The sequence below is a fragment of the Balaenoptera physalus genome (genome assembly GCF_965194825.1).
Source record: "Balaenoptera physalus genome assembly, chromosome: 5".
NCBI lineage: Eukaryota > Metazoa > Chordata > Mammalia > Artiodactyla > Balaenopteridae > Balaenoptera > Balaenoptera physalus.
In genome coordinates, this window is record NC_138884.1 from 23,720,890 (window position 1) to 23,745,842 (window position 24,953).

At 34.8% G+C, this 24,953-nt stretch overlaps 1 protein-coding gene across 6 annotated transcripts in view; it reads right to left on the minus strand.

The window, feature by feature from the left end:
* DNAJB14 (DnaJ heat shock protein family (Hsp40) member B14) overlaps positions 1-24,953 on the minus strand; it is a 49,237-nt gene that overhangs the window by 14,462 nt on the left and 9,822 nt on the right. For 4 of the 6 annotated variants that reach the window (XM_082462345.1, XM_082462344.1, XM_082462347.1 and 1 more), the window contains exons 2-3: positions 17,225-17,396; positions 10,575-10,720 (exon numbers count right to left, since the gene is read on the minus strand). In XM_082462345.1, coding sequence (XP_082318471.1) covers positions 10,575-10,720; positions 17,225-17,396 — 318 coding nt within the window. Of the gene's footprint in view, positions 1-10,574; positions 10,721-15,060; positions 15,182-17,224; positions 17,397-24,953 lie in introns of those variants that run through there. The other 2 variants (XM_082462348.1, XM_082462349.1) reach the window with 2 other exon arrangements.

The following is a 24,953-nucleotide window of genomic DNA, read 5'->3' on the forward strand; positions in this document are numbered from 1 at the left end:
AATAATTATATACAGATTCTCTGGACCCTTTCTTCTGAATCAGAGATAGCTTTCAGGTGGCCTGTGAACCCTATGGTATGAAAAATTAGGTGGATGGTCCACTTATCTGAGGAGATGGTCCAAAACTTTCTTCAGATTTTCAAATAGATCTGTGACTCAGAAATATAGCAATCATTTATAATGTTGCTCCAATGGAGAAGCATAATCAGAGATCCCAGCAATGTACTTACAAACACCATCAAGGTATTAACACATACCTTAAAAAGAAGTATATCTTTCAATATCTGCCAAAGTTGTACTTCCAGTAATAATATCAGTTTTAGGATTTAACCTCTATGCACTAAAAGGGCTATTTCAGGTTCATAATGCTATTACTTTTTATACTAATAATATATTGGCAACCCAATTCTATCTTTAAGGCTTTGCTTTTTAAAAAAGTGATTTCCAAACATTATGATGTTTTAGAAAATATTTGTGAAAGATTGTCATAATTCATAATTCTATATGTAAGACAATTTATTCTATCTACTGTGACTAATTTTCTATTCACTTACTTTGTGCTATACCTATAATCAAGATTTTATTTTCAGGTCCTCATTATCTTACGAATTAAAACCAAAATTTATTTTGGTATTCAAAAGCCTCACAAAATACATTTCCATCTCAGTGTTATTTACTTCACCAAGAGATACCTTCTGCTTTATTCATTTTTCCTTAACCACACCTTTTATTTTGAGGTTAACTTTAGATTCACATGAAGTTGTAAAAAATATTACAGAGAGATCCCTTCTATATGTTACCTAATTTCCCCAATGGTAATATCTTATAAAGTTATAGCACAGTATCACAGATAGGATACTGACTGATACAATCAGGATACAGAACATTTCCATTACCGTCTCAGGTTGCCCTTTTATAACCACACCCACTTCCTTCCCCTCCATCCCCTCTTTAAATCCCCACAAACACTAACCACTCTATTCTCTATTTCAAAAATCTTGGCATTTCAAGAATGTTATATCAATGGAATAATACAGTATATAAATAGAATGACACCTCCCAGATTGGCTTTTTTCAATCAGCATAATTCTTTGGGGATGGATCCAAGCTGTTATGTAAGCCGTTCATTCCTTTTTTATTGTTTTCCATGGTATGGATGTTTGTTTCACTAATCACCCAGTGAACAACATCTGGGCTGTTTCTAGTTTTTGGTTATTACAAATAAAACTGCTATGTAGGGACTTCCCTGGTGGCGCAGTGGTTAAGAATCCGCCTGCCAATGCCGGGGACACGGGTTTGAGCCCTGGTCCGGGAAGATCCCACATGCCGCGGAGCAACTAAGCCCGTGCGCCACAGCTACTGAGCCTGCGCTCTAGAGCCCATGAGCCACAACTACTGAGCCCATGTGCTGCAACTACTGAAGCCCACACACCTAGAGCCCATGCTCCGCAACAAAAGAAGCCACCGCAATGAAGAGTAGCCCCCGCTCGCCACAACTAGAGAATGCCTGCACACAACAACGAGGACCCAACACAGCCAAATATAAATAAGTAAAATTTTTAAAAAATGCTATGTACATTCATGTACGTTCATGTATGTGTAAACATAAATTTTTATTTCTGGGATAAATTCCCAGAAATGCAATTGCTGGGCTGTCTATTAGTTGAATACTTAGTTTTGTGAGAAACTGCTAAACTGTTTTACAGAGTGACTGTGTCATTTCATATACCATCAGCAATGTATAAGTGATCCAGTTACTCTGCATCCATACCAGTATTTGGTGTTCTTACTATTTTTCACTTTAACCATTCTGATAGGTGTGTAGTGATATCTCATTTTGGTTTTACTTTGCATTATCCCTAATGGCTAATGAATGATGTTAAAAAACCTTTTCACATGCTTATTTGCCATGTGTATATAATCTTTTGTGGGATGTCTCTTCATGTCTCTTAACCAACTTCTAATTGGGTTGTCTGCTTTTTAAATTTTGGGTTTGGGGAGTTCTTTATATATCCTAGATACTAGTCCTTTGTCAGGTATGTGCTTGGCAAATACTTTCTCCTATCTTGTTGCTTGTCTTTTCCGCTACTTCATAGCATCTTTGCGGAGCAAACAAAAAATTTTTTGATGAAGTCCAATTTATCCACTTTTTGTTTTATAAACTGTCTAGTGTTAAGTCTAAGAAGTCACTGCATAGCCTAAGATTCTAAAGATTTGCTTCCATGATTTTTTGCTAAAAGTTAAAGTGTTGTTTTATATTTATATTCAAGATTCATGTCGAATTCATTCTTACATAAAGCATGAGATTTAGGTCAAGGTTAAATTTTGTTGTTATTGTTTTACCTATGAATGTCCAATTGCTCCAAAACCATTTGAAAAGGTTATCTCTTCTCCACTGAATTATTTTGCACCTTTATCATACTGTATGGCTTCCCTGTCTTGTTCCACTGATCTATGTGTCTATCCCTCTACCAATATTACACTGTTTTGCTAACTGTAGCTATAAAGTAAGTCCTAAAATCAGGTACACTAATTACTCCTACTCCTTTCCTTTAATGAATCATTTTTATTTATTCAGGTTCTTTGTATTTCCATATGAGTTTTAGAATAAACTTGCTCTTATCTACAAAGAAGTCTTGTTAGGATTTTGACAGGAACTGTATTAAATGTGTATATCAACTTGGGAAGTCTTGACATCTTTACTACCATGTCCTTCAATCCATGAACATGATATATCGTTCCATTTATTTAGATCCTCTGATTTCTTTCATTAGTATTGTATAGCTTTCAGCATACAAATCTCATACAAGTTTTGTTAAATTTATAGCTAAGTATTTCTTGTGTGTGTGTGATTGTAAACAGTAATGTATTTTTAATTTCAGTGTCTACATGTTCACTACTAGTATATAGAAATATGCTAAATAGAAATTGATTTTTGTATGTTTATCTTGTACCCTGAAATCTTGCAGGATTCACTTACTAGTTCTAGGATTTTTTTTTTTTTTGGTACATTCTGTGGGGATTTTATACATGATCATGTTATTTGCAAATAGGGACAGTTTGATCTCTTCCTTTCCAATCTGTGTGCCTTTTATTTCCTTCTCTCACCTTAATGCACTGACTAGAATTTCCAACACTATTTTGAGTAAGAGTGGTGAAAGGGGACATTCTTGCTTGTTCCCAGTCTTAGGGGGAAAGCATTAAGTCTTTCACCGTTAAGTATACTGTTAACTGTAGGTTTTCTATAGTTGCTCTTTTATCAATTTGAGGCAGTTTCCTTTGGAATTACTATTTTTTTCTATCAGTGTTTTATTTCCTGTCAGTTTTACCATGAATGAGTGGAGAAATTTTTCAAATGCTTTTACTGCATTGACTGATAAAATAAGATTTTTCTTCTTCAGCCTATTAACATAGTGGATCACACTGACTGATATTCAAATAGTGAACCAGCTTTGCATCCTTGGAATAAACTCTACTTGGTCAGGATGTATAATTCTTTTAAAAGATTGTTGAATTCTGATATTTTATTAAGGATATTTGGGTTTATTCCATGAAGGATATTAGTCTGTAGTTTTATTTTTTTGTAGTGTCTTTGACTGGTTTTGATAGCAGGGTAATAATTATTTTGTGAAATGGATTGGGAAATATTTCCTTCTCTTCTGTTTTCAGGAAGAGACTGTAGAATTGGTTTTAACTCTTCTTGAAAAGTTTCATAGAATTCTCCAATAAAGACATCTGAGCCTGGAGATTTCCTTTTGGGAGTTTCCTAATTACAAGTTTACTTAACAGTTATAGGGCTGTTCATATTACCTACTTCAAAGTGAGTGAGTTCTGATCATTTTCAATTTTCAAAAAATTGGTTGTAAATTTATGTGTGTGGAGCTGTTCATAGTATTCTCTTACCCTTTTGATGGTTGCAGGGTTTGTATCCTTGTTTCTGATACTATTTTTGATAATAGTAAATTGTCTTCTTTTTTCCCTTTGTCAGTCTGTCAATTTTATTGATCTTTTCAAACAACTAGTTCTTTTGTTTCACTTATCTTCACTATTGTTTTTCTGTTTTCAATTTTACTGATTTCCACTCTCACCTTTATTTCCTTCCTTCTTCTTGCTTTAGGTTTACTTTGCTCTTCTTTTTCTAGTTTCATGAGGAGAAGCCTAGATGACTAAGGCTGTTCCTCTCTTCTAATATGTGCACTAAGTGTTATGTTTCCTCTTAGTGTTGCTTTAGCTGGTTCCCTCGAATTTTTGATATGTTGAATTTTTATTCAGTTTAATGTATTTTTAAAAAATTCTCTTTGAGATTTCTTTGACCCATAGATTATTTGGAAGTGTGTTGTTCAGTTTCCAAGCGATTGAACATTTTCCAATTATCTTTCTGTTATTGACTCTATTTTGATTTCATTGTGGTCAAAGAACACACTCCGTATGATTTCAGTTTTTTAACTTGGTAGAAATTTATTTTATGATCCAGGACATGGTCTAACTTGGAGTATGTTCTGAGCACTTGAAAAGATTTTATAGTCTGCTGTTGGGTGGAGTGTTCTATAAATGTTGATTAAATCTTCTTGGGTAATAGTGGTGTTTAATTCTTTTATATTCTTGCTGATTTTCTTTTTGTTCTATCAAGTGTTGAGAGAGAGGTGCTAACGTTTCCAACTATAATTGTGAATTTACCTATTTCTCTTTCCAGTTGTATTAGTTTTTGATTTACATATTTTGCATCTGTTTTTTGGTGCATACACATTTATATTGTTATATCCCCTTGAAGGATTGTCTCTTTATCATAACATAATATCTCTCTCTGGTAATTTTTTTAGTCTAAATTCTACTTTTTCTAGTATTAATACAGCTATTCCACTTTCTTTTGATTAATGTTTACATGATATACCATTTTTCATTTCTTTACTTTCAGCCTGTCTATATTGTTATAAATGCAGTGAGTTTCTTATAGGTAACATATAGTTGAGTCATATATTTTTAATTCACTCGGCCAATCTGTATTTTAATTGATATATTCAGATCATTTACATTTATATGTAACTACTGATTAGTTAGAGCATATGTCTACCATTTTATTTTTTGTTTTCTGTTGTTTTCTTTTTCCTGACTTCCTGGGAGTTATGTGAACATGTTTTTTAGAATTCCATTTTGATTTATCTAGTGTTTTCTGACTCTATCTCTTTGTACAGTTTTTCAGTGGTTGTTCTAGATATTATATATACATAACTTACAACAGCCCACTGGTATCATCACTTTTCTAGTTCAAGTGTACTGTGAAATCCTTACTTCTACTTCTCTTTATTTTCCTTTGTTCTTCCCCATTTATAATGTAACTGCCTTACGTATTTTCTCTACACACATTGAGAACCACATCAGGTAATATTAAAAGTTTTGCTTCAAATGTCAAACATAATTTAGAAGTTCAAGAGAAGCAAAGTATATTGCATTTACCCATATTTTTGCTTATGCTGTCCTTTCTTCCTTCTTGATATTTCAGATTCCTTTTTTTATTATTTTCTTTTGTTTAGAAAATTTCCTTTAGCTATTCTTTTAGGGTATGTCTGCTAATGACAAATTCTATTACTTTTCCTTCATCTGAAAATATCTTGATTTCCCCTTCATTCCTGAAAGATATTTTTGCTGGGTATAGAATTCTGGGTTGATAGTTTCTTTTCTTTCAGTATTGAAAAATGTGCCACTTCTTCCCAGCCTGCATGATTTCGGATGTGAAATTCACTGTCATGTGAATTGCTTTTCCCCTATAGGTAAGGTGTCACTTCTCTTTTGCTGCTTTCAAGGTTTTTTCTTTATCTTCAGTTTTCAGAAGTTTGACTATGATGTGTCTTCGTGTGGATATCACTGGGCTTATCTCTTTGGAGTTCACTCAACTTCTTAAATTATGGAAGTTTATATCTTTTGTCAAGTATTTGAAGTTTTCAACCTTTATTTTTTTTAGTACTTTTTCAGCTATGCCCTCTTTCTCCTCTTCTTCTAGGAAACATATAAGAATGTTAAATCTTTTGTTATAGTCTCACTTGTATGTGAGGTTATGTTCCTTTTTTCTCTTTCAGTCTATTTTCTCCACTGTTCAGATTGAATAATGTCCATTTTTCTATTTTCCAGTTCACTGATTTTTTTTCCTCTGTTATTCTGCTGTTTATGTTATTCATTGCTAGTTTCATTTTGGTTTTGTACTTTTAATTTATAGAATTTCTATTTGATTCTTTATACCTTGTGTTTACTTTCTATTTCTTTGCTGAGACTTTTATTCTAAATGTTTCAAGCATATTTGTAATTGCTCATTGAAGCATTTTTATGATGGATGCTTTAAAGTCTTTGTTAGGCAATTCTAACCCTTCTGTCATCTTCATGTGCATTTCTATTGATTGACTTTTTAAATATGATTTGAAGTGTTCCTAATGTTTAGTATGGTAAGTGATTTTCAATTGATTTGTGATCATTTGAGGTATTGTCTTATAAGGCTCTGGACCTTATCTAAAGCTTCTGTTTTAATTGTCCTGTTTGGTACAGGAAGTGAGGATACCAACTTGTTACTCCAAGGTGGGAGTAGAAGTTGAGGTTTCCCCCTTGGCCTCTGATGACGTCTGAAAGAAGAGGCTCCTCATCACTGATGGGCAGGGATGGGATTTCCAGTCCCCAATCAAGCCTCCACTGATATCTCTTTGGCTGGATAGAGGAGGGGTGCCTCATTATTGCTCCCCAGGTGGCTTTAATGACACCATAATGATATGGCTTTGCTTACCTCTGGATGGCAGTGAAAGTCCAGGCCACTTATAACACTACCCCGGGTGATGGGGGAGAGGAAGGGATACCTTGTTACTGCCGGTAGCAGTGGAAGTAACAGCTCCCTACTCAATCTTCTCTGTTACCACCCCAGTTGGGAGGGTAGGGAATCTCATTACAGCCTGGAAAGGGTGACAGTATAGGTTCTCAGCCTCTGCTGGTGTGGGTGTGGATGGGGCCACAGTTTTTTCTGTGGTATTTGGTTGCAGTAGAATGACTACTGCTTAAAAGTTTTCTGTCTTACTATGTCGCCCCTTTCTGGGTTGTTTGGCTAGAGACAGCAGGCCTTTCTTGAGAATTGTTTGTCTGTGCTCATTGGTGTTTCTGGGTTATCTGCTTCTCCAGCACCCAGTCTAAGACATAAAAGGCAAAAGAAAACCCAAGCAACACACTGCCATGTTGTTCTTTGGGTCCCAAGGTCCTTAGCTGGTCTACCTTCTTCCCTCTATGTTTCAGTTTTTTTTATGTTTGTTTTACTTTATAACTAATATCCAGTTGCACTTTAGTGTGAGGAACAGGGAAAAGTATAACTCTTCCATCTTCCTGAAAGTGGAAGTCGTCACTGACTTTTAAATCACTTCCCTCATTCTCATATCCAAGTTTCTGCCATCTTCTCTCTTCACTAACCATAGAAATCATACACACCTTGAGTAAACTCTTAATTCTCACCCATTATATGGTGGCTTCTCCAATTACTCTGATTATGATTCTACTTTATCTTTCTGACTTTTCTTCAGACATCTTTATTCTATGTTTTGAATTTAATTACATTCAGTCTTCTGGGAGATCCTGGGTAAATCAGTTAATCTCTCTGAGCCTCAGTTTTCTTATTTGTGAAAGAATGACACTGGTTCCCATCTATTTCAGAAGATTGTTAATAAGCATTAAATTTTTAAAAATAGGAATGAAAAACTATAAAATGCTTGTCAAATGTTAGGTATTACTATTATTCCAAATGTTCTGTGTGAGTCTTGTCTCCTCTTCATAAATTACAAATTCTTTGAGTAAGAGGATATCTCATATTTTCTTACTGTATTTCTCTCAGAATTAGCCCACAGGGTAGAACTGATTTCTCTGTTCTTATAGATTCACTCTAGATGTTAAGAATATTGAACTACCAAACCTAACATAGGCAGTAGCATCTGATCCATTATTATTTATCAAGCAAACATATAAACAGCTAATCAATGCCCTTGTCATTATATTCACGTATATGTAAACAGGCACATGTACTATTCAAATAGTCTCTGAAATACTTGGGAGTCTTTGAAGGTCAAGGTAGACTGGGCATGTTTTGAAGATATCCACATCAGACAGAAGAAAAGGGATCCATTTGATTCAAATATTTTTTTAAGTTATGTTTATATATACTATGCAAGTCACTGTCTAGATGTAAATAAAATATTCCCTGCTTTGAGAAACTCACAAACATAACTAAAGAACAAAGAGCTACATGAAGTTAAGAGTTCACTTAGTCTACTCTCTTTGATAGTAATCTTTTATTTTTAAAGTTTTAAAAAACACACAAATGAAAATATCTCTTCTATCTAATTTAATTCCTTAACCAATTATCTCCTCTTTTTCTATTCTTGAAAGATATAAAAAACAAGTGGTTTCCATCCTCTGTAAAAAGTATTTTGGCAATTACAGAGCAATAAATCTATACTTACCTCTCATATAAACAAAAAACTATAGTCTTTACTTAGAATAAACAGCTTGGTATCCCAAACACAGAAGTTTAGATCAAATGGTTAAAAATAAAATAAGACGATTCAGAAGGTAATGAAAAGGTCCTATGTGTTGAATGAATGAAACCTGCCATTTCTGTGTGCTGACACACTAGCAGTAATATCTTCTAATTAACTACCTTTGCTCACCAAGCATCTCTGGCTTACAATCTGGGTTTTCTTTTCTTTAGTTTTTTTAGCCATGCCACGTGGCACGTGGAATTCACAGACTAGGGATCGAACCCGTGCCCCCTGCAGTGGAAGCGTGGAGTCTTAACCACTGGACTGCCAGGGAAGTCCTAACAATCTTGGTTTTCTATGTAGTTTCCACTCAATGAAATACGGGTTCATCAACCACCACCCTATTATGATCTTCTTTGGAGTTAATAAATTGGCATTCTGATTTACAAATAACCCCCTATGTATTGAATAATGTGCGCCTTTCCTCTAGAGATGAATCACCGCCCAGCATGTTGATAAATATTAAGTTTCTAGTTTTGCAAAGTGTAGTATTAGACTCTGAAATGTACCACACCAAAGAACAATCACCTTTGTTAAACTCCTCTAAGTGTCTGTGTGGGGTGACAAATATGTTGCTCACCTCTTCAAAACACAACACAGGCTGTAAAAATATTGGTAGGTCCACTTACTGTTATTCTAAGACCAATAATGCTAACATGACTTCAGTACAGAAATGGGAGAAAGAAGCAGTTAAATGTCCTTAACATTAATGAAGAATTAATACTGAAATCACCTAACAGATCACAAACATGCAAATAACTCACTGCCAATGTGTTTAGACATCTTAAAAACACAAAAAATTTTAAATTAAACGATTTTAATTCAGAAAGTGAAAAAAAGGTTTTTAACTTTGGGGGGAAATATGTGCTAAAGTTAGTGTTTTGAGTAAAGCAGCTTTTCCTATGCTTTCAACACACCACTTTTAATTTAAGAAGACAGAGAAGGCTCTCACTGTCACAGAGATATTTTACTTTGGGGGGGAATATGTGCTAAAGTTAGTGTTTTTGAGTAAAGCAGCTTTTCCTGTGCTTTCAACACGCCACTTTTAATCTAAGGAGACAGAGAAGGCTCTCACTGTCACAGAGATAGTCTACTTTCACTAGCACCACTTTGGCAGCTGCTTTTACTGGAAAATATTAATAATCCCCAAATGTATTTTGCTTGCCAACTTCTTTTAAGAAATAAAACTGTATTGCAAACAATTTTAACGGTATTTTTATGAATGACAATTGAGTCGTCTATCTTTTAGGAAAATTTAAAATGATTATCTCCTTCCTGTTATTCCAAGACCCCAGCATTTCACTGTAAACATCATACATTGGCTTTATGAATGCCAAATTCACAAGAGCAAATAATCACAAATTTAAGCATTTTCCTATGAATCAGAAGTTAACTACTATGAATAAATTGTAATAAACATGAATTATAAAATCAGTTCTCTCACACTTATTTACTTAACTGGCAAAAAAACTGAAATAATAAGAAAGAAAATGAAGAAAATATTAGCCAAGAGAAAAGAAACATTCTTGAAAAAAAAATCACAGTAGTTAGAACTACATATGAAAAATGCAAAAATTGGCCAGAGTTAACAGAAATAGAAGAATACTGGACAAATAGTGATTCCAAGTAATTTCCCAATTCTAGACAGTCTCTAATATCTTAAAAACTCATAAAAAAATATATTGCTTTTAGTTCTTTTAGAACCAGCTGGTAACATGCTAGAAGCTCATGCATAATCATCACACTACTTGTATGTAGTAAACTAGAAGGCGTGCATGGGTATCTAGAAAAGTTACTTAGAACTTTGCCAAAACTGACATGTTGCTTTTGTGAAGCCAAACAGCATTTGTTTGGCTCTTGGTATAACAAGTTAATAGTGAAGTTTTAAAGGATTTTGAGGAGGCTTGCTTATGCTGGCTTCTAAATGCACCAGTCTAAAGGCAGATTTTAATATTCTAAAACACTGTAAAGTGGATTCTGAAAAGGGCTTAGAAAATTGCTTTAAAAGGTTTACTTTACTTTTAAAAGCATCTGTTGCTCCAGGTGCATGGTTTTTGTCTGGATGAAACTTCAAAGCAAGCTTTCTATAAGCTTTTTTCAAATCTTCATCACCAGCATCTTTGGTAACTCCAAGTACTTCATAGTAATTTTTACATTTGTTTATGCTGTGAACAAGAGAATGTGTTACATTGTAAGTAAACTTCAAGGAAGAGCTTCGAGTAATACCTCTATTTTTTTATTTATTAGAATAGTATACAGAACTGTCTGTGGACTGTTTTCTCGATATCAAGTTATAGTTTATCCGTTAAGGGTTATTGCTCCATTCTCTTTTTCAATCACAGACCATTTTCCCAACCTCTCCCAATCTAAGAAGAATTGACCATAAGAATGTCCTTGGTGCAATTTATCACAACTACAGAGAAGTAAAGCAAAGCTCACAACAAATGTGGATGAGGGACAGAGCACACACTGCAACTAAAACGAGAGAGTAAGAACAATTTTATAGTACTCTTAAGTGCATAAATAAATTCCAAAACTCCTCGCAAGTATGTCACAGCTAAAGATTAATGTGCATTGCATTCCAAGAGTTTTATTGTTGCATAATGTAAACCTAACCAAATATCAAAGCAACAGTTTAGTGCATGTAGACAATTACAGTACCCTATGGCTTCAATGTCCAGGCAAGTTAATTCAGCTAGGCAATGCTAAAGAGAATTCATTTGTGTCAGTCTCTATGAAAGATAAAATCTCATAATAAAATACATCATGGGACTCAAAAATATTTGTTACATCTGATTTTCATTATGATGAACATACTCTTAAAGATTACTTACATGTTTATAACCCTAAATATGCAGTGTTTAAGCCCAGAGTCTTTGAAGTATGTTAGGAAAAGAAATACTCTGAATGGAGCAGAGAATACTAATCCTTTTTTATGCTAACATTCTCCCATGACCTAAAAATTTTCCTTCACTAAAATACAGCTACATTTTAAATATTTTTTGTTGAGTACTATATAACTTTAAATGTGTTCCATGTATGAGCAGCTATATGACAGAAGTAGTAAGAAGTAAAAGGATCTGAGGCACAACTGTTCCCTGGCAGCTAAAGAACTGCAAAGGCTGACTTGAAATTTTCAGAGAAAAGAGACAAGATTGATCTTATTTTGCTACTAAACCTATTAGCCATCACAGTGCTTGGTACATGATGGGTTCTCAGTAAATATTTATGGAATAAATGAACCTTAGCTCTCCTTTCATAATGAAAGCATTCATCATTTGTTATATGAACAAGGGGAAAAAAAGAACACACTGAAAAGATTATAGAATTTTTTAATAATCACAACAAAAATCTGTTAGGCAGTCTTCTTCAGAGTAATAATAATTAAAATTAGATTTTTCTACTTTAGACACTTAATAAATATGAACACAAGTCAATTTTATTTCATAAACATGACATTTCCTTTATTTAGTCAATAATATTTATTGAGCACCAACTAAGTCCCAGGGCACTTGAGATCTATTACAGAACAAAACAGAGAACTATCACTGCCTTTGTAGAGACTCATTCTCCTAGATATGTTAAGAAACTATGTGATAGAAAAAAACGGAAGAACAACATGTACAGAACACCTACTGTGTGTCAGGCACATATCCACAACCCCATATCCATGTTCCAACATCCATAAAGTTCTGAAAAATGGAAGTTATTCTATAACTAACTTGACTGCAAAAACCTGACTTGGAAACTTTCAGAGGGAAAATTTCAAAGGCAAAACTGAACTGATGTGAAGCTGCTACAGAGTCTTCATTTATCACATTCAAGTGTGATATTTGTACCTTTTGCTGCAGAAATGGCACTATTAGGTTAGGGCTGCTTACCAGACCCTGCTAAGACATTATGTAATCTATAACATATGCTCCTTAGTACTTTTCGAAAATATGAAGACCCCGAGTTCCAAACTACATCTGGTCCACAAAAATTTCACGTAAAGAATTGTAGAATCTTATTATGCTGATTATTTTACACAAATTATCTCATTTACTCCTCATTAGGTAGATATTATTCCTATTTAACCAATGAGGAAATCAAGGCTTCGAGTGGTTATGTAAATTGCCAAAAGTCATATAACAAAGTAACAGATGGAAACCAAAATTTATTTCTTCAACAAAAATTTACTGAATATCCACTTTCTGCTAGATGCTGTTTCAGACACTACAGTGGTAAATAAAGCAGTCAAAAAATCCCTCCTCACATTAAATTTAAAATTGGGAGAGAGACAAGCAATTAACAAATATAGAAGTAAAACACGAAGTACATCATATGACATCATATGGTGATATATATTTAGAGAAAAATGAAGTGGCAAAGGGAAATAGTGAATGGAAAGAGAGGCCTGCTATTTTAAATAGGGCGATTAGGAAAGGCCTCACAAGTGAAGATTCAATCCTCAGTTTGTCTGACTTGAAAATCCTGCTGTCTCAGAATCAGAATAAAGAAGAAAAGGAGCCCATTCAGACTCCAGACCAACCATCCACTTCCTTCTATTTGCTCTTCTAATCAGTGTTTAAACAGATTCTCTGTTGGTTTTGGTGCCCCAAACATGCCTTCTCTGCCTCTCTTCTTGTTTAGTTAGTTTCTACAATGTCTTCAGACCTCAGTTGAGCTCTTCCTTTTCTCAAGAACTCAGATTCCTCAAGACTAAGTTTGGTGACCCTCTTATATTCTCCTAAAGCTCTCTGAACTTAGCCCTATCCCAGCAATTATCTTAAATGTACCACAGCTATCAGTTTACATGTTTGACTACTTTTCCAGACTATTAGGCCCCCTGAAGGCAGGGATTGTGTCTTGTTCACCATATGTGTTGAATGGATGGATGACTAGTACAATTTGAGGGCAGAAATGGTGAAGATCTAAAAGTCATTTTTGGACCAAAGATAATGTGCTGTAAGAAAAATATAGTTGGCACCAAAAAATCAATTTGGAATAGAAGACTGTGGGACAAGGACCAGAGCTAAAAATATGACAGACACTATCTGAACGCAAAAGACAAAAGGCAGTGATAAACAAAACACTGAACAATCCTAAAGTCATTACTACTTGCTTTGAATGCATAAGATGTTTTCTTATGACCAGATTAATCCTATAAAATTATGTTGTTGATTATTTCCTGAGCACAAAAGGCTAGGCAATAGAAAAAGGCAGCCTAGAAGACGGCTGCTGGATAGTATAGGGAAATTAGGTTGGAATTCACAGTCCTCTAGAGATGGGTCATAAAGCGAAGTACTGTCACAAAGAGAAAAAAGGTAGGAAAAACAATTATTTTACTAACTCTTAGCCGTATCTAGCTCTACCATATCTTCCTTGCACTGAATTTTTCATCATATATTAGAGAAGAAATTCTTTGAGAAGCTAGCAGAGAGGTATAAAGTCAACATCACCAATGGACAAGCTGTAGACTACATATCTCAAGTAACGCTACAAATATACTCATGTACTTAATTTTTCACACCTAAATGAGAAATTACCATTCACAAATTAATTTTAATTTATATATTGTTCATTATACTCCTTTTCACCAACTAACTGCATTTGTCACATTTTTTTATAGTTTGCTCCTTACTGAAAGATTCAAACCTTCTTCACCATCCTCACCAAAGACTAAAAAAAGAAGAAAGGAAGGAAGGAAGGGAGGGAGGGAGGGAGGGAGAGAGGGAGGAAAGAAAGAAAGAAGGAAGGAAGGAAGGAAGGAAGGAAGGAAGGAAGGAAGGAAAGAAAGAAAGAAAGAAAGAAAGAAAGAAAGAAAGAAAGGAAGGAAGGAAGGAAGGAAGGAAGGAAGGAAGGAAGGAAGGAAGAAAGAAAGGAAGGAAGAAAGAAAAAAGAAAATAAAAAAGAGGTAATCTATTACCTGCCCTGGAAGAAAATATCGTGCAAAAAGGCCAGAAAGATATGTCTGGGAGCTCAACAGGGGAGATGCATGCATGGCTCAACTTTTATGTCTTCCTTTATGTGTGAGAAAGCCTTCTGGCCGTGGAAGGAGGGGTCTCTTTCTATTCTTTTTTTCATATATTATAGATGAGTTTTAAATAAACTTCAAATTTAATTGCTGTTTAGGAAAATAATTCCTTATTCCTGAGACAAAGGTTTATTTATTTTATAAATTTAGCAAAATGGTTTATTTTGTTTTCATTTAAAGAACTACAGCTAAATCCAATCCTAATGAAATCCCCATAATTCAGTTATACAGAAGTGTTCCTAATTGATAAATATAATGATGGCCAGTTAATGATTTCTCACTGATCTTGTAAATTTTTAAAATAAAAGATGGGCTTTTTTTCCATGAGATATTAAAAGTCTCTTTAAATTAGATCCAGGACACCTTTTGCTCTGTAATTTTTCAATATATTTCAACGCAAAGACAACAAATAGTGCTTAGTTTCACAGAATATGAGTTTTTACAAAGTTACACACTTTTTCTTCAGTCTTACTGTAAGCTAGCTCTTACTTATGCAATGGATGCAGTATTATTGCATGGCTTCTCCCATTGAGCCAAATTGTCACTGAGCAACTTGTTTGCATAATCGTGCTAACCAACAAGATAACATGGCTTTCTTCAGAAAAATCCCCTGTGTATAGGTAAAACAAAAACAAAAACATACAGCATGTAAGTGTTTGCTGGTGATCCGTTACCTCACTAAAGCGACACTTACAGAAGGCTAATATAACGAGTTAAGTGTTACATGATTAGCTAAGCAACTCTTATACAGTATAAGGTACCAAGTGAAATACTTTGAATAACTTAGGGGTTCTATTAAAGAATGTTCTGATCATATTTATCCCCAAAGGAAAAAAACTTCATTTATTTAATTTAAAAAAGGTATGCTGAAATTATTGATAAGAGAAACAATCTCTAATACAGGTACACTACTAAGCTAATACTTGTACTCCACAAAAATTCAGTCTCAAACTTGGCTGGGTCCACAGTGCTAGCCAGCAATCCTGCCATTCCATCTGCCTTTCCCCTCTGCAAATATTCCATACCTTTACCACTCTTCTCAGGCTTTCAATCTCATCTCTTTTCTTCTAACTCTCAGAGGATAACTTCATCTCCAGTTTCATAGAGAATACAGACCCAAAAGACAGGAACTCCCTCAACATTTTATTTCCATCTGTCTAATTCTGGCCATATACAAAGGGGATCTGCACCCACAGTCATCTTTCATCTTTCACACAATTCTCTCTATTTAGGTCTTTTACTGAGAACAAGTTCTCCCAGTAAAAAGTAATTTCTACAAGAAAATAAAATTTGTTTTTGGAGAGATGTGGTTTCCTGAAACACATTTCAGCACACTGTTTAATTAAAGGTTTTTCTTAAAGAAATTCAAAAGCAAGTCTCTCATTTATTCACTTATCTCACTTATTCAGCCACCTCTGACACAATACTACAGTTATAAAAGTCGTTAGCAAGATTATTTATAATTCTCAAAGTACTTCACTACCATTCAGGCTAACCAAATACCCTTTACCATGATTAGGGAGTCTTTGTTTCTTATTGTGGTCACACAGATAAAATGTTACATTCAAGCTTTAGCATCTGAATATATATGAAGAAAAGCAAAATATAAATACATTGATACTTGATTTAAAAATAACTCCAATTCCAAATTATGGTGAGTAAAAAAGAATTAACTAAAAATAAGAATGGGGAAAAAAAAGGGTGAAAAAAGAAAGAAAATAAGATTAAAAGAGAAATAGATAAGAAAGGGCAAAAGAGAAAGAAAACTAGCTTTACCTACTTTTCACTTAAGCTAGTTCACTGTACTATTCACTCTCTATGTTGAATTATCCGATTAATCTCTGTTCAGAGTCCTTCATCCTTATACTTTAGTTTCCCTAGACAGCAATTTCAGTACAACATCAATACAGTTTCCTTAAGCTATAGCAGGAAACCATAACAGTATTTTCTCCAGTGTTTCATACTCAGAAGTTCATTTTCTTTCCAGAAAATCTTTTCTTAATTATAAAATTAATAAAGTCAATCTCCAAAACCCAGTTCATAATTTTCCAATTCTACCTAATTCTTCTGCCTTAAGTAGACGTGTATCATGAAGTAAAACTAAAACACTGAGACAGAATGATCAGAGTAAGAGAAATATTAAAAGGAGAGGACGTTATAGTGTTTGCATATATATAAAGATAGCCTTAAAGAAAGAATATAAATAGAAAAAAAACCCTATCCTTCATTAATATAAGTAGGAAATCAAAAATGCTGTTGCAATTGCCCTCAATTTTCTTCTCATATGAAATTCTCCTGCTTTCATATATATATATATATATATATATATATGTGACAAAACAATTCTTTATCCTCTTTCAATATTGTTATCTAAACACTGTATTGTGTCAAAAATCGAAAGAATTTGCCTCAAAAAATTTCTTTCTGTAAGTAGCTTTGTGGCTTATAGTTACTTTAAAAGATGGAAACTTCCACAGAATTGGTAATTTACAGACTGATTTTATAAAGACTATAAAGCATAAGACACCCAGAGTTCAATTTCTCAATGTCTGTTCTTCTACTGAATTATAATTCAAACCCAATTTTTAGGTGTTATGACACTAAACTTACATTAGTATCAGTTATAATTGACATATAAGTTACTTATTCCTACCTGAGAACTCCATCTACTTGGTCTTTGGTGTAGCCTTTTCCGCTTTCACCACTACCAGAGGAGCTGTCCTTTGTGCACTTAGGCTTGCTTTGATCACCACTACCTGATGGTTTTCGGCAATGAGGGCTATTTCCAGCAGTGCTTCCATTTTTCATAATTATTTCCAATAGTGCTGTGGAAAGATACAGAAAGCATACTATCTCTGTTTACATCAAGGTACACACACATGGTCTTGAGAAAAAAGTTATAAAGCTGACAAATTGTGTACTTCAGAAAGATACACCATAGGGTCTTTTAAAATAAATAGCAAGCATTCCCTTATGTACTTAGCTGTTGACAGACTACTGATCACCATTTAGAAGTAGAATATTAAGAAGTTTAATGTTAGTAACTCAAAACTACTATCATCCAATAACTTATGACATACTTTTATTTGTCACATCATGGTGAAACTGCAGAATACCAAAGAAAAAGATAGTCCTTAAAGTAGCCAATGAGATTACCTAAAAAGAAACAGAAATTAGACTTCCTATTTATTTCTCAGCAGCAACAATGGCAGCTAAGTGAGTAATATCTTCAAAATACTTAGGGAGAATAACTGTCAACTTGAGTTCTGCACTAATTTTCTGGAAATTACATAAGATTAAAATAAAAACATTTTCAAACAAACAAAAACTGAGAATATTTACCACTAAGATTTCACTAGAAGATACTTAAAATACATATTTTGAACAAAAGGAAAATGCTTGCAGACAGGCTGAGATGTAAAAGGGAATGGACATCATGAGGTTCAAATACTGTGGAGCAAACACTGTGGAAATGTGTGAGTAAATCTAAACTGAGTCTATAAAGCAACAGTATATGTCTAGGATCTCCTATAAAATACTGGAGAGGCACAGAAGAGGGGTAGAGAGAATATATGAAATAAGAATGGCCACGTATTCATAATGATTAAAGATGGGAGGGTGGTAGGGATTGACTAAACTATTCCCTCTCCTTTCGGGTATGCTTGAAACTTCCCATAATGAGTTAAAACTAAACATTGAAAAAAAAAATCAACAGAACTAAAAGGAAAAAAACAGAGAAACCCACCTTGACAGTAAAAGACTTTAACACATTTTTAATCCACAACTGACACTGGGTCGATTAAATAATCACTAAGGATACAAATGACATAAACTTCTAATTTATCAAGTTTGATCTACGAAACATAAAGTAATTATATCCAACAAATGTGAATATTCATTCTTTACAGGCACACAAGGAATGAAAATTGACTACATTATAACTAGACCATATAATATTATCCTCTTCAAATCTCAAAGAATTAGTATTACAATATACTACAATCTCTGAGCAAAATGCATTTAAGTGAGAAATCAATTATAAAAATGTAACTAGATCACAAATGGGTTGGAAAGGAGAAGAGTCTAGAAAAACTCATGTATCAAAGAAACAATCATAATAGAAACAAGAAAACAGAATTGAAGAAAAATGAACATACTACATATCAGATTTTGTGGGTCATCAAATGGTGCTGGCACAACTGGACAGCTATATGAAAAACAATGAATCTGGACCCCTTCTTCACACCATACACAAAAATTAGCTCAAAATAGATCACACACCTATATGTAAGAGCTAAAACTATAAAACTCTTAGAAGAAACTATAGGAGTAAATCTTTGTGACTTTGATTTAGTCCAAAATTCTTAGATTTGACAAATTAAGTAAAGTGGCAAAAGAAAATACAGAGAAACTGGACCTTATCAAAATTGAAAACTTCTGCCCCTCAAAGAATATCATCAATAAAGTAAAAAGACAATCCACAGAATATGAAAAAATATTTACAAAATCATATATCTGAAAGAGACATATATCTAGAATATATAAAGGATTCTTACAATTCAATAATAAAAGGACCAAAAACTCAATTAAAAACGGGTAAAGGATCTGAATAGACATTCTCCAAAATATACAAGTGATTAATAAGTACATGAAAAGTTGCACAACAGTAGCCACTAGGCAAATGAAAATTAAAACTACAATGAGATACCACTTTACATCCACTAGGATGACTATCATCAACAAGATGGACAATCACAGGTGTTGGCAAGGATACTGAACAACGGGAACCCTTATACATTGCTGGTGGTAATGTAAAATGATATGTCCACTTTGAAAAATCATCTGGTAGTTCTTTAAAAGATTAAACATATAGTTACTATTTGACCCAACAATCCTATCCCTGGGTGTATACCCAAGAGAAATGAAAACATACATGTATACAAAAACTGGTTCACAAATGTTCATAAGAGTATTGCTCATAATAGAAAAAAGTTGAAACAACTGAAATGTCCATCAACTGATGAATGGATAAATAAAATGTGATATGTCCATATAATGGAATATTATTTGACAATTTAAAAAATGAAGTATTGATATATGCTACAACATGGATCAACCTTGAAAACATGCTAAGTGGAAAAAGCCAGTCACAAAAGACCACATATTGTATGATTCCATTTATATGAAATGTATAGAATAGGCAAATCTACAGAGACAGAAAGATCAATTGTTGCCAAGGGTTACTGGGGAGGGAAGGATAGAATTGGGGAGAAATGAGGAGTCATTGCTAGTGAGTACAAGGTTTCTTTCTGTGATGAAGAAAATGTTCTAAAACTAATTGCTGTAATGGTTGCACAACTCTGTGAACCCACTGAATGGTATACTTTAATTGAATGAATTGTAAGGTATGCAAGTTACATCTCAGTAAAGCTGTTACATATATATTTTTAAAAATCCAGCAGTGTCATTGCCACATGGCTTGTGGGATCTCAGTTCCCTGACAAGGGACTAAACCTGGGCCACAGCAGTGAAACTGCTGAATCCTAACCACTAGACCACCAGGGAACTCCCGATAATTATTTTTAATATTTTACATATGAGAAATTTCTTCCATATCTTTTTCCTAGCTAATGCATTCAAGAGGTCACCAAAGACATAAGATATTCAGTTTTTATAACAATCTAGCTGTAGATGGTACAGAAAGGCTCTTAATTAGACACCAATCTAGTAGTTATTAATAATATAAGAATAACATATAGTTAATTTTTAACTATAGTTTCGTTCACATTTAATGCAATCACATTAACCTTGAGAGCAGAAGCCAAGGTCTAGTGGGTAGTGGTTCACAACTTTTTAATACAAAAAATTTTGTGGAAATTCTGGGAAGACAGCAGCTTACATTTTAAATCTCATAAATTAGAGCAATTAGACAGCAAAATCAAAACCTCATGTACAAAATCCCAAAATACAAGGTGGGGACAAGCCACCAATAGTTGCAAGATCTATGTGGGTAGTATCATCTGTGCAGGAAAAAGCAGAGGACAGTAACAGGGCGTTTTACCAGTCCACAGAACAGAATAACTGCAAAATAGCCAACAGGGACTCTCTATGAAGCAGAGCAGGCGAAAATGAGAAAAGTGAATAAAAAGGAATGGGTTTTGCTCACTACAATAGCATGTGATTGAAAGGGTTCACAATAAACCCTTAAGGGCATCCAGTCACTACAATTCTCAAAACTAATCAGTCAAAGCTCTCCTCCAGAACAAAGCCACACCAAGGAGAAACTGCTGGGAACAGGATCCAAACTGAAGAGACGAGAGGCAACAGAAAAAAAAGAAAAGCGAAAGTCCAGATAAAGTGGGGAAGGAGAAAGCAGTGAGGAGATCTTATATAGCAAGGTGACATACTTTCAAACATTACACAGAAACTGGAGAAGATCTCTGTGTATTTAGAAAGGCTAACTAACTTCACATAAAAATGAGTAAAAGAAAATGATAGACGTGAAATCTGATACAAAGTTACATTAAAAAAAAAAAAAAGAACAGGCTAAATCTCTGAACACAATGAAAGCACACCACAAAGACTTGCCAACAAAATAGGTAAACACTATAACCTACTATTTCAAAACAAGCTGAAAAGACTTTTAAAAATTATTCACAATACAAAAGAACAACATAAATTAGAATTAAAACCCCTAAAATTATCTACCCATGGCTTAGGTGATAAAACTCAGGAGACAATAAAAAAGAAAAGGAAAAATCAATTCAAAAAAGAATTAAACTAGAAGAAACAAAGAGTTAATAAACACAACAGAACTGCTGTGTAAATGAAAGAGAACATAAAAAGGACAATTTTTTAATTAAAACAAATGAAAAAGGCAAAGAATTAGAAAGAAAATGGCAAATATCGAAGATAGTTAAAGAAGATCCAACATACATATAATGAGTCCTGAAGAAGAAAAATAAAGGAAATTAAACCAATATAAAAACAATTGGAGAAAACTTTTCTGATATAAAAATAAAAACATCTGAAACCACATAATGAAAGGGCAAATCGTGTACCTAAGAATACTGACCCAGAAAAACCAACATCAAGATATACTCTAGTAAAATTAATTGGGCATCTAGTCAAAAAGATCAAATGGCTTATTCTCTTATAAAGAAAATAAGATTGTCATCAGACTTTGCTCATCAGTAGTACTTGCATAAAACAATAGAAATATATATTTAGATACCCACAGAAAGAAAATTTGAGCCAAGGATTTTGTATCCCTCACTAACTTCAAGCATTAAGACCCACAGCTGAACTGTTTTCAACATTCCAGAACTTAGGGAGCATAGTTCCCACAAGGCCTTCCTAGAAATCTACTAGAGAACAGGCTTTAGGAATCCAAAATTAGACATACAATGACATAAGGACTGATGGTGAACATTAAATGTACAGTGACCTATTGAGTTAAAACTGAACAACAATTAAAAGAGAGCACATAGTATGTAATAATAATATGCTCTGACACTGTAGATAGGTTCAAATATTTTTTAAATGGTAGGCTTCCTCTGTCTTTCCTTTTACTTGTAAAAAAACAGATTATTTGTCTTCTCTTCCTTTCATTTTCATTTGGCAGCTGAAGCCTGGACCAAAGAAACTTATTGGGACCAAGGAAGCACTCATAGCCAAAAGCATGGCTGAGCTTGACAGGCCTGCACCAATGGGATCAAAAATGCAACTCATTACATACAAGGGGAAAAATGAACAAATAAGTAAATTGATAATAACAGGAGCCACATTTCTTACTGTCAGAAAATGGAATTACAGGGGGCTTCCCTAGTGGCACAGTGGTTGGGAGTCCACCAGCCTATGCAGGGGACGTGGGTTTGAGCCCTGGTCCACAAGGATCCCACATGCCGCGGAGCTGCTAGGCCCACGCGCCACAACTACTGAGCCTGCACTCTGAAGCCTGCGAGCCACAACTACGGAGCCCGTGCACCACAACTGCTGAAGCCTGTGTGCCTGTAGCCCATGCTCTGCAGCAGGAGAGGCCACTGCAATGAGAAGCCCCCATGCCACAGTGAGCAGTGGCCCTCGCTCGCCGCAGCTGGAGAGGGCCCACATGCAGGAGCGAAGACCCAACACAGCCAAAAATAAATAAATAAAATAAAATTTTTAAAAAACAGAGAAAATGGAATTACAAATATGAAAATGCAGAAGGTTAGAATGAACCCTGTGGACTTCAAACGGGGGTGTGTGAATCTTTGCACAGATTGCAAAATTAATATAGATTAAATTACTACAGGCATGTGTATACCCACAAACATATATAACACACAGATATACATACACATACATACATGCAACATACACACACATACATGCATTCATACATACACATACATGCATTCATACATACATATATTTCTCTTTTTTTAAAGATTTATTTATTTATTATTATTATTATTTTTGGCAGCATTGGGTCTTCGTTGCTGCACGCCGGCTTTCTCTAGTTGTGGCGAGAGGGGGCTACTCTTTGTTGTGGTGCGCAGGCTTGTCATTGCAGTGGCTTCTCTTGTTGCGGAGCACAGGTTCTAGGCACGTGGGCTCAGTAGTTGTGGCTCACAGGCTCTAGAGTGCAGGCTCAGTAGTTTTGGCGCATGGGCTTAGTTGCTCCACGGCATGTGGGATCTTCCCAGACCAGGGATCAAACCCGTGTCCCCTGCATTGGCAGGCGGATTCTTAACCACTGTGCCACCAGGAAGTCCCCATACATATATTTCTTAGCTCTACCAAGAGGACCTAGAGGCAATGACACACCTGTAGCAATGAGCTTATCAAGTGTCTATATCTTAGTTTCTAAGTACCATTATCCACTAAAAAGAATCAGGACTCCTGGGGAGAGAACTGATTCCCAGGGCAGAGAAAGTAAAAAGTAAGCCTGAAAACTTTTTTGTGCCAGAAAGTAAGGAAGTTCAAAGAATGATGAGGACGTGTCAAAAAGACATAGCAGCCAGCTTGAAGGGGCTCCTACTGACTAAATCTGAGGCAATCTGAGCATCAAAATGAATAACGATAATAATGGATTAAATAGGAATCCATGAATCCATACTAATGAATAAAGTTGAGTGCCAACTAATAAACTGCAGAAGAAATAATGGAATAAAAAACCAACATGTGGCAACCATCAGAAATTTATTCGGGAAAGAATCATCAATGGATGCTAAAAGGAGTTGGTCAAAGTCTGCTGTGGAACAGGACATTTACAGTTTCAAAGTATTTTCCCACAAAATATTTATTAATTACAAGAGGGGAAAAAAAAAGTAAGTTTAGAGTGGAGAAACCTGGTAATCACCAACTTCACCAAGTGATCAAAGTTAACTTCACCAGTAAGGACCAAATCGACATAACATGTCTCCTGATAAGTTACACTAAGAACATGGTATGCCTGCCAAAGATTCATATGAGGAAATGTCAGCCAAACCCAAACTGAGGGAAATTCTATAAAATATCTGGTCTGCACTCATGAAGAATGCCAAGATCAAGAAAGAAAATAGAGGGGATGTAAATTGGTACAGCTGCTATGGAGAACAGTATGGAGGTTCCTCAAGAAACTAATAATAGAGCTATCGTATGATCCAGCAATCCCATTCCCACTCTTAGGCATATATCCAGAGAAAAACATGGTTCAAAAGGATACATGCACCCCAATGTTCATTGCAGCACTGTTTACAATAGCCAAGACAAGGAAGCAACCTAAATGTACATCGATAGATGAATGGATAAAGAAAATGTGGTACATATATACAATGGACTATTACTCAACCTTTAAAAAAGAATGAAGTAATGTCATTTGCAGCAACATGGATGGACCTGGAGATTATCATACTAAGTGAAGTCAGACAGAGAAAGACAAATATCATGTGATATTGCTTACATGCGTAATCTAAAAAAGATGATACAGGGCTTCCCTGGTGGCGCAGTGGTTGAGAATCTGCCTGCCAATGCAGGGGACACGGGTTTGAGCCCTGGTCTGGGAAGATCCCACATGCCACGGAGCAACTGGGCCCGTGAGCCACAATTACTGAGCCTGCACGTCTGGAGCCTGTGCTCCGCAACAGGAGAGGCCGCGATGGTGAGAGGCCCGCGCACCGCGATGAAGAGTGGTCCCCACTTGCCGCAACTAGAGAAAGCCCTTGCACAGAAACGAAGACTCAACACAGTCATAAATAAATAAATAAATAAATAAATAAAAGAACGTGAATTTCTTAAAAAAAAAAAAAAAAAGATGATACAAATGAGCTTATTTACAAAACAGAAACAAACTCACAGAGAATGAACTTATGGTTTGGTTACGGGGGGCGGGGGTTAGGGAGGGATGGATTGAGAGTTTG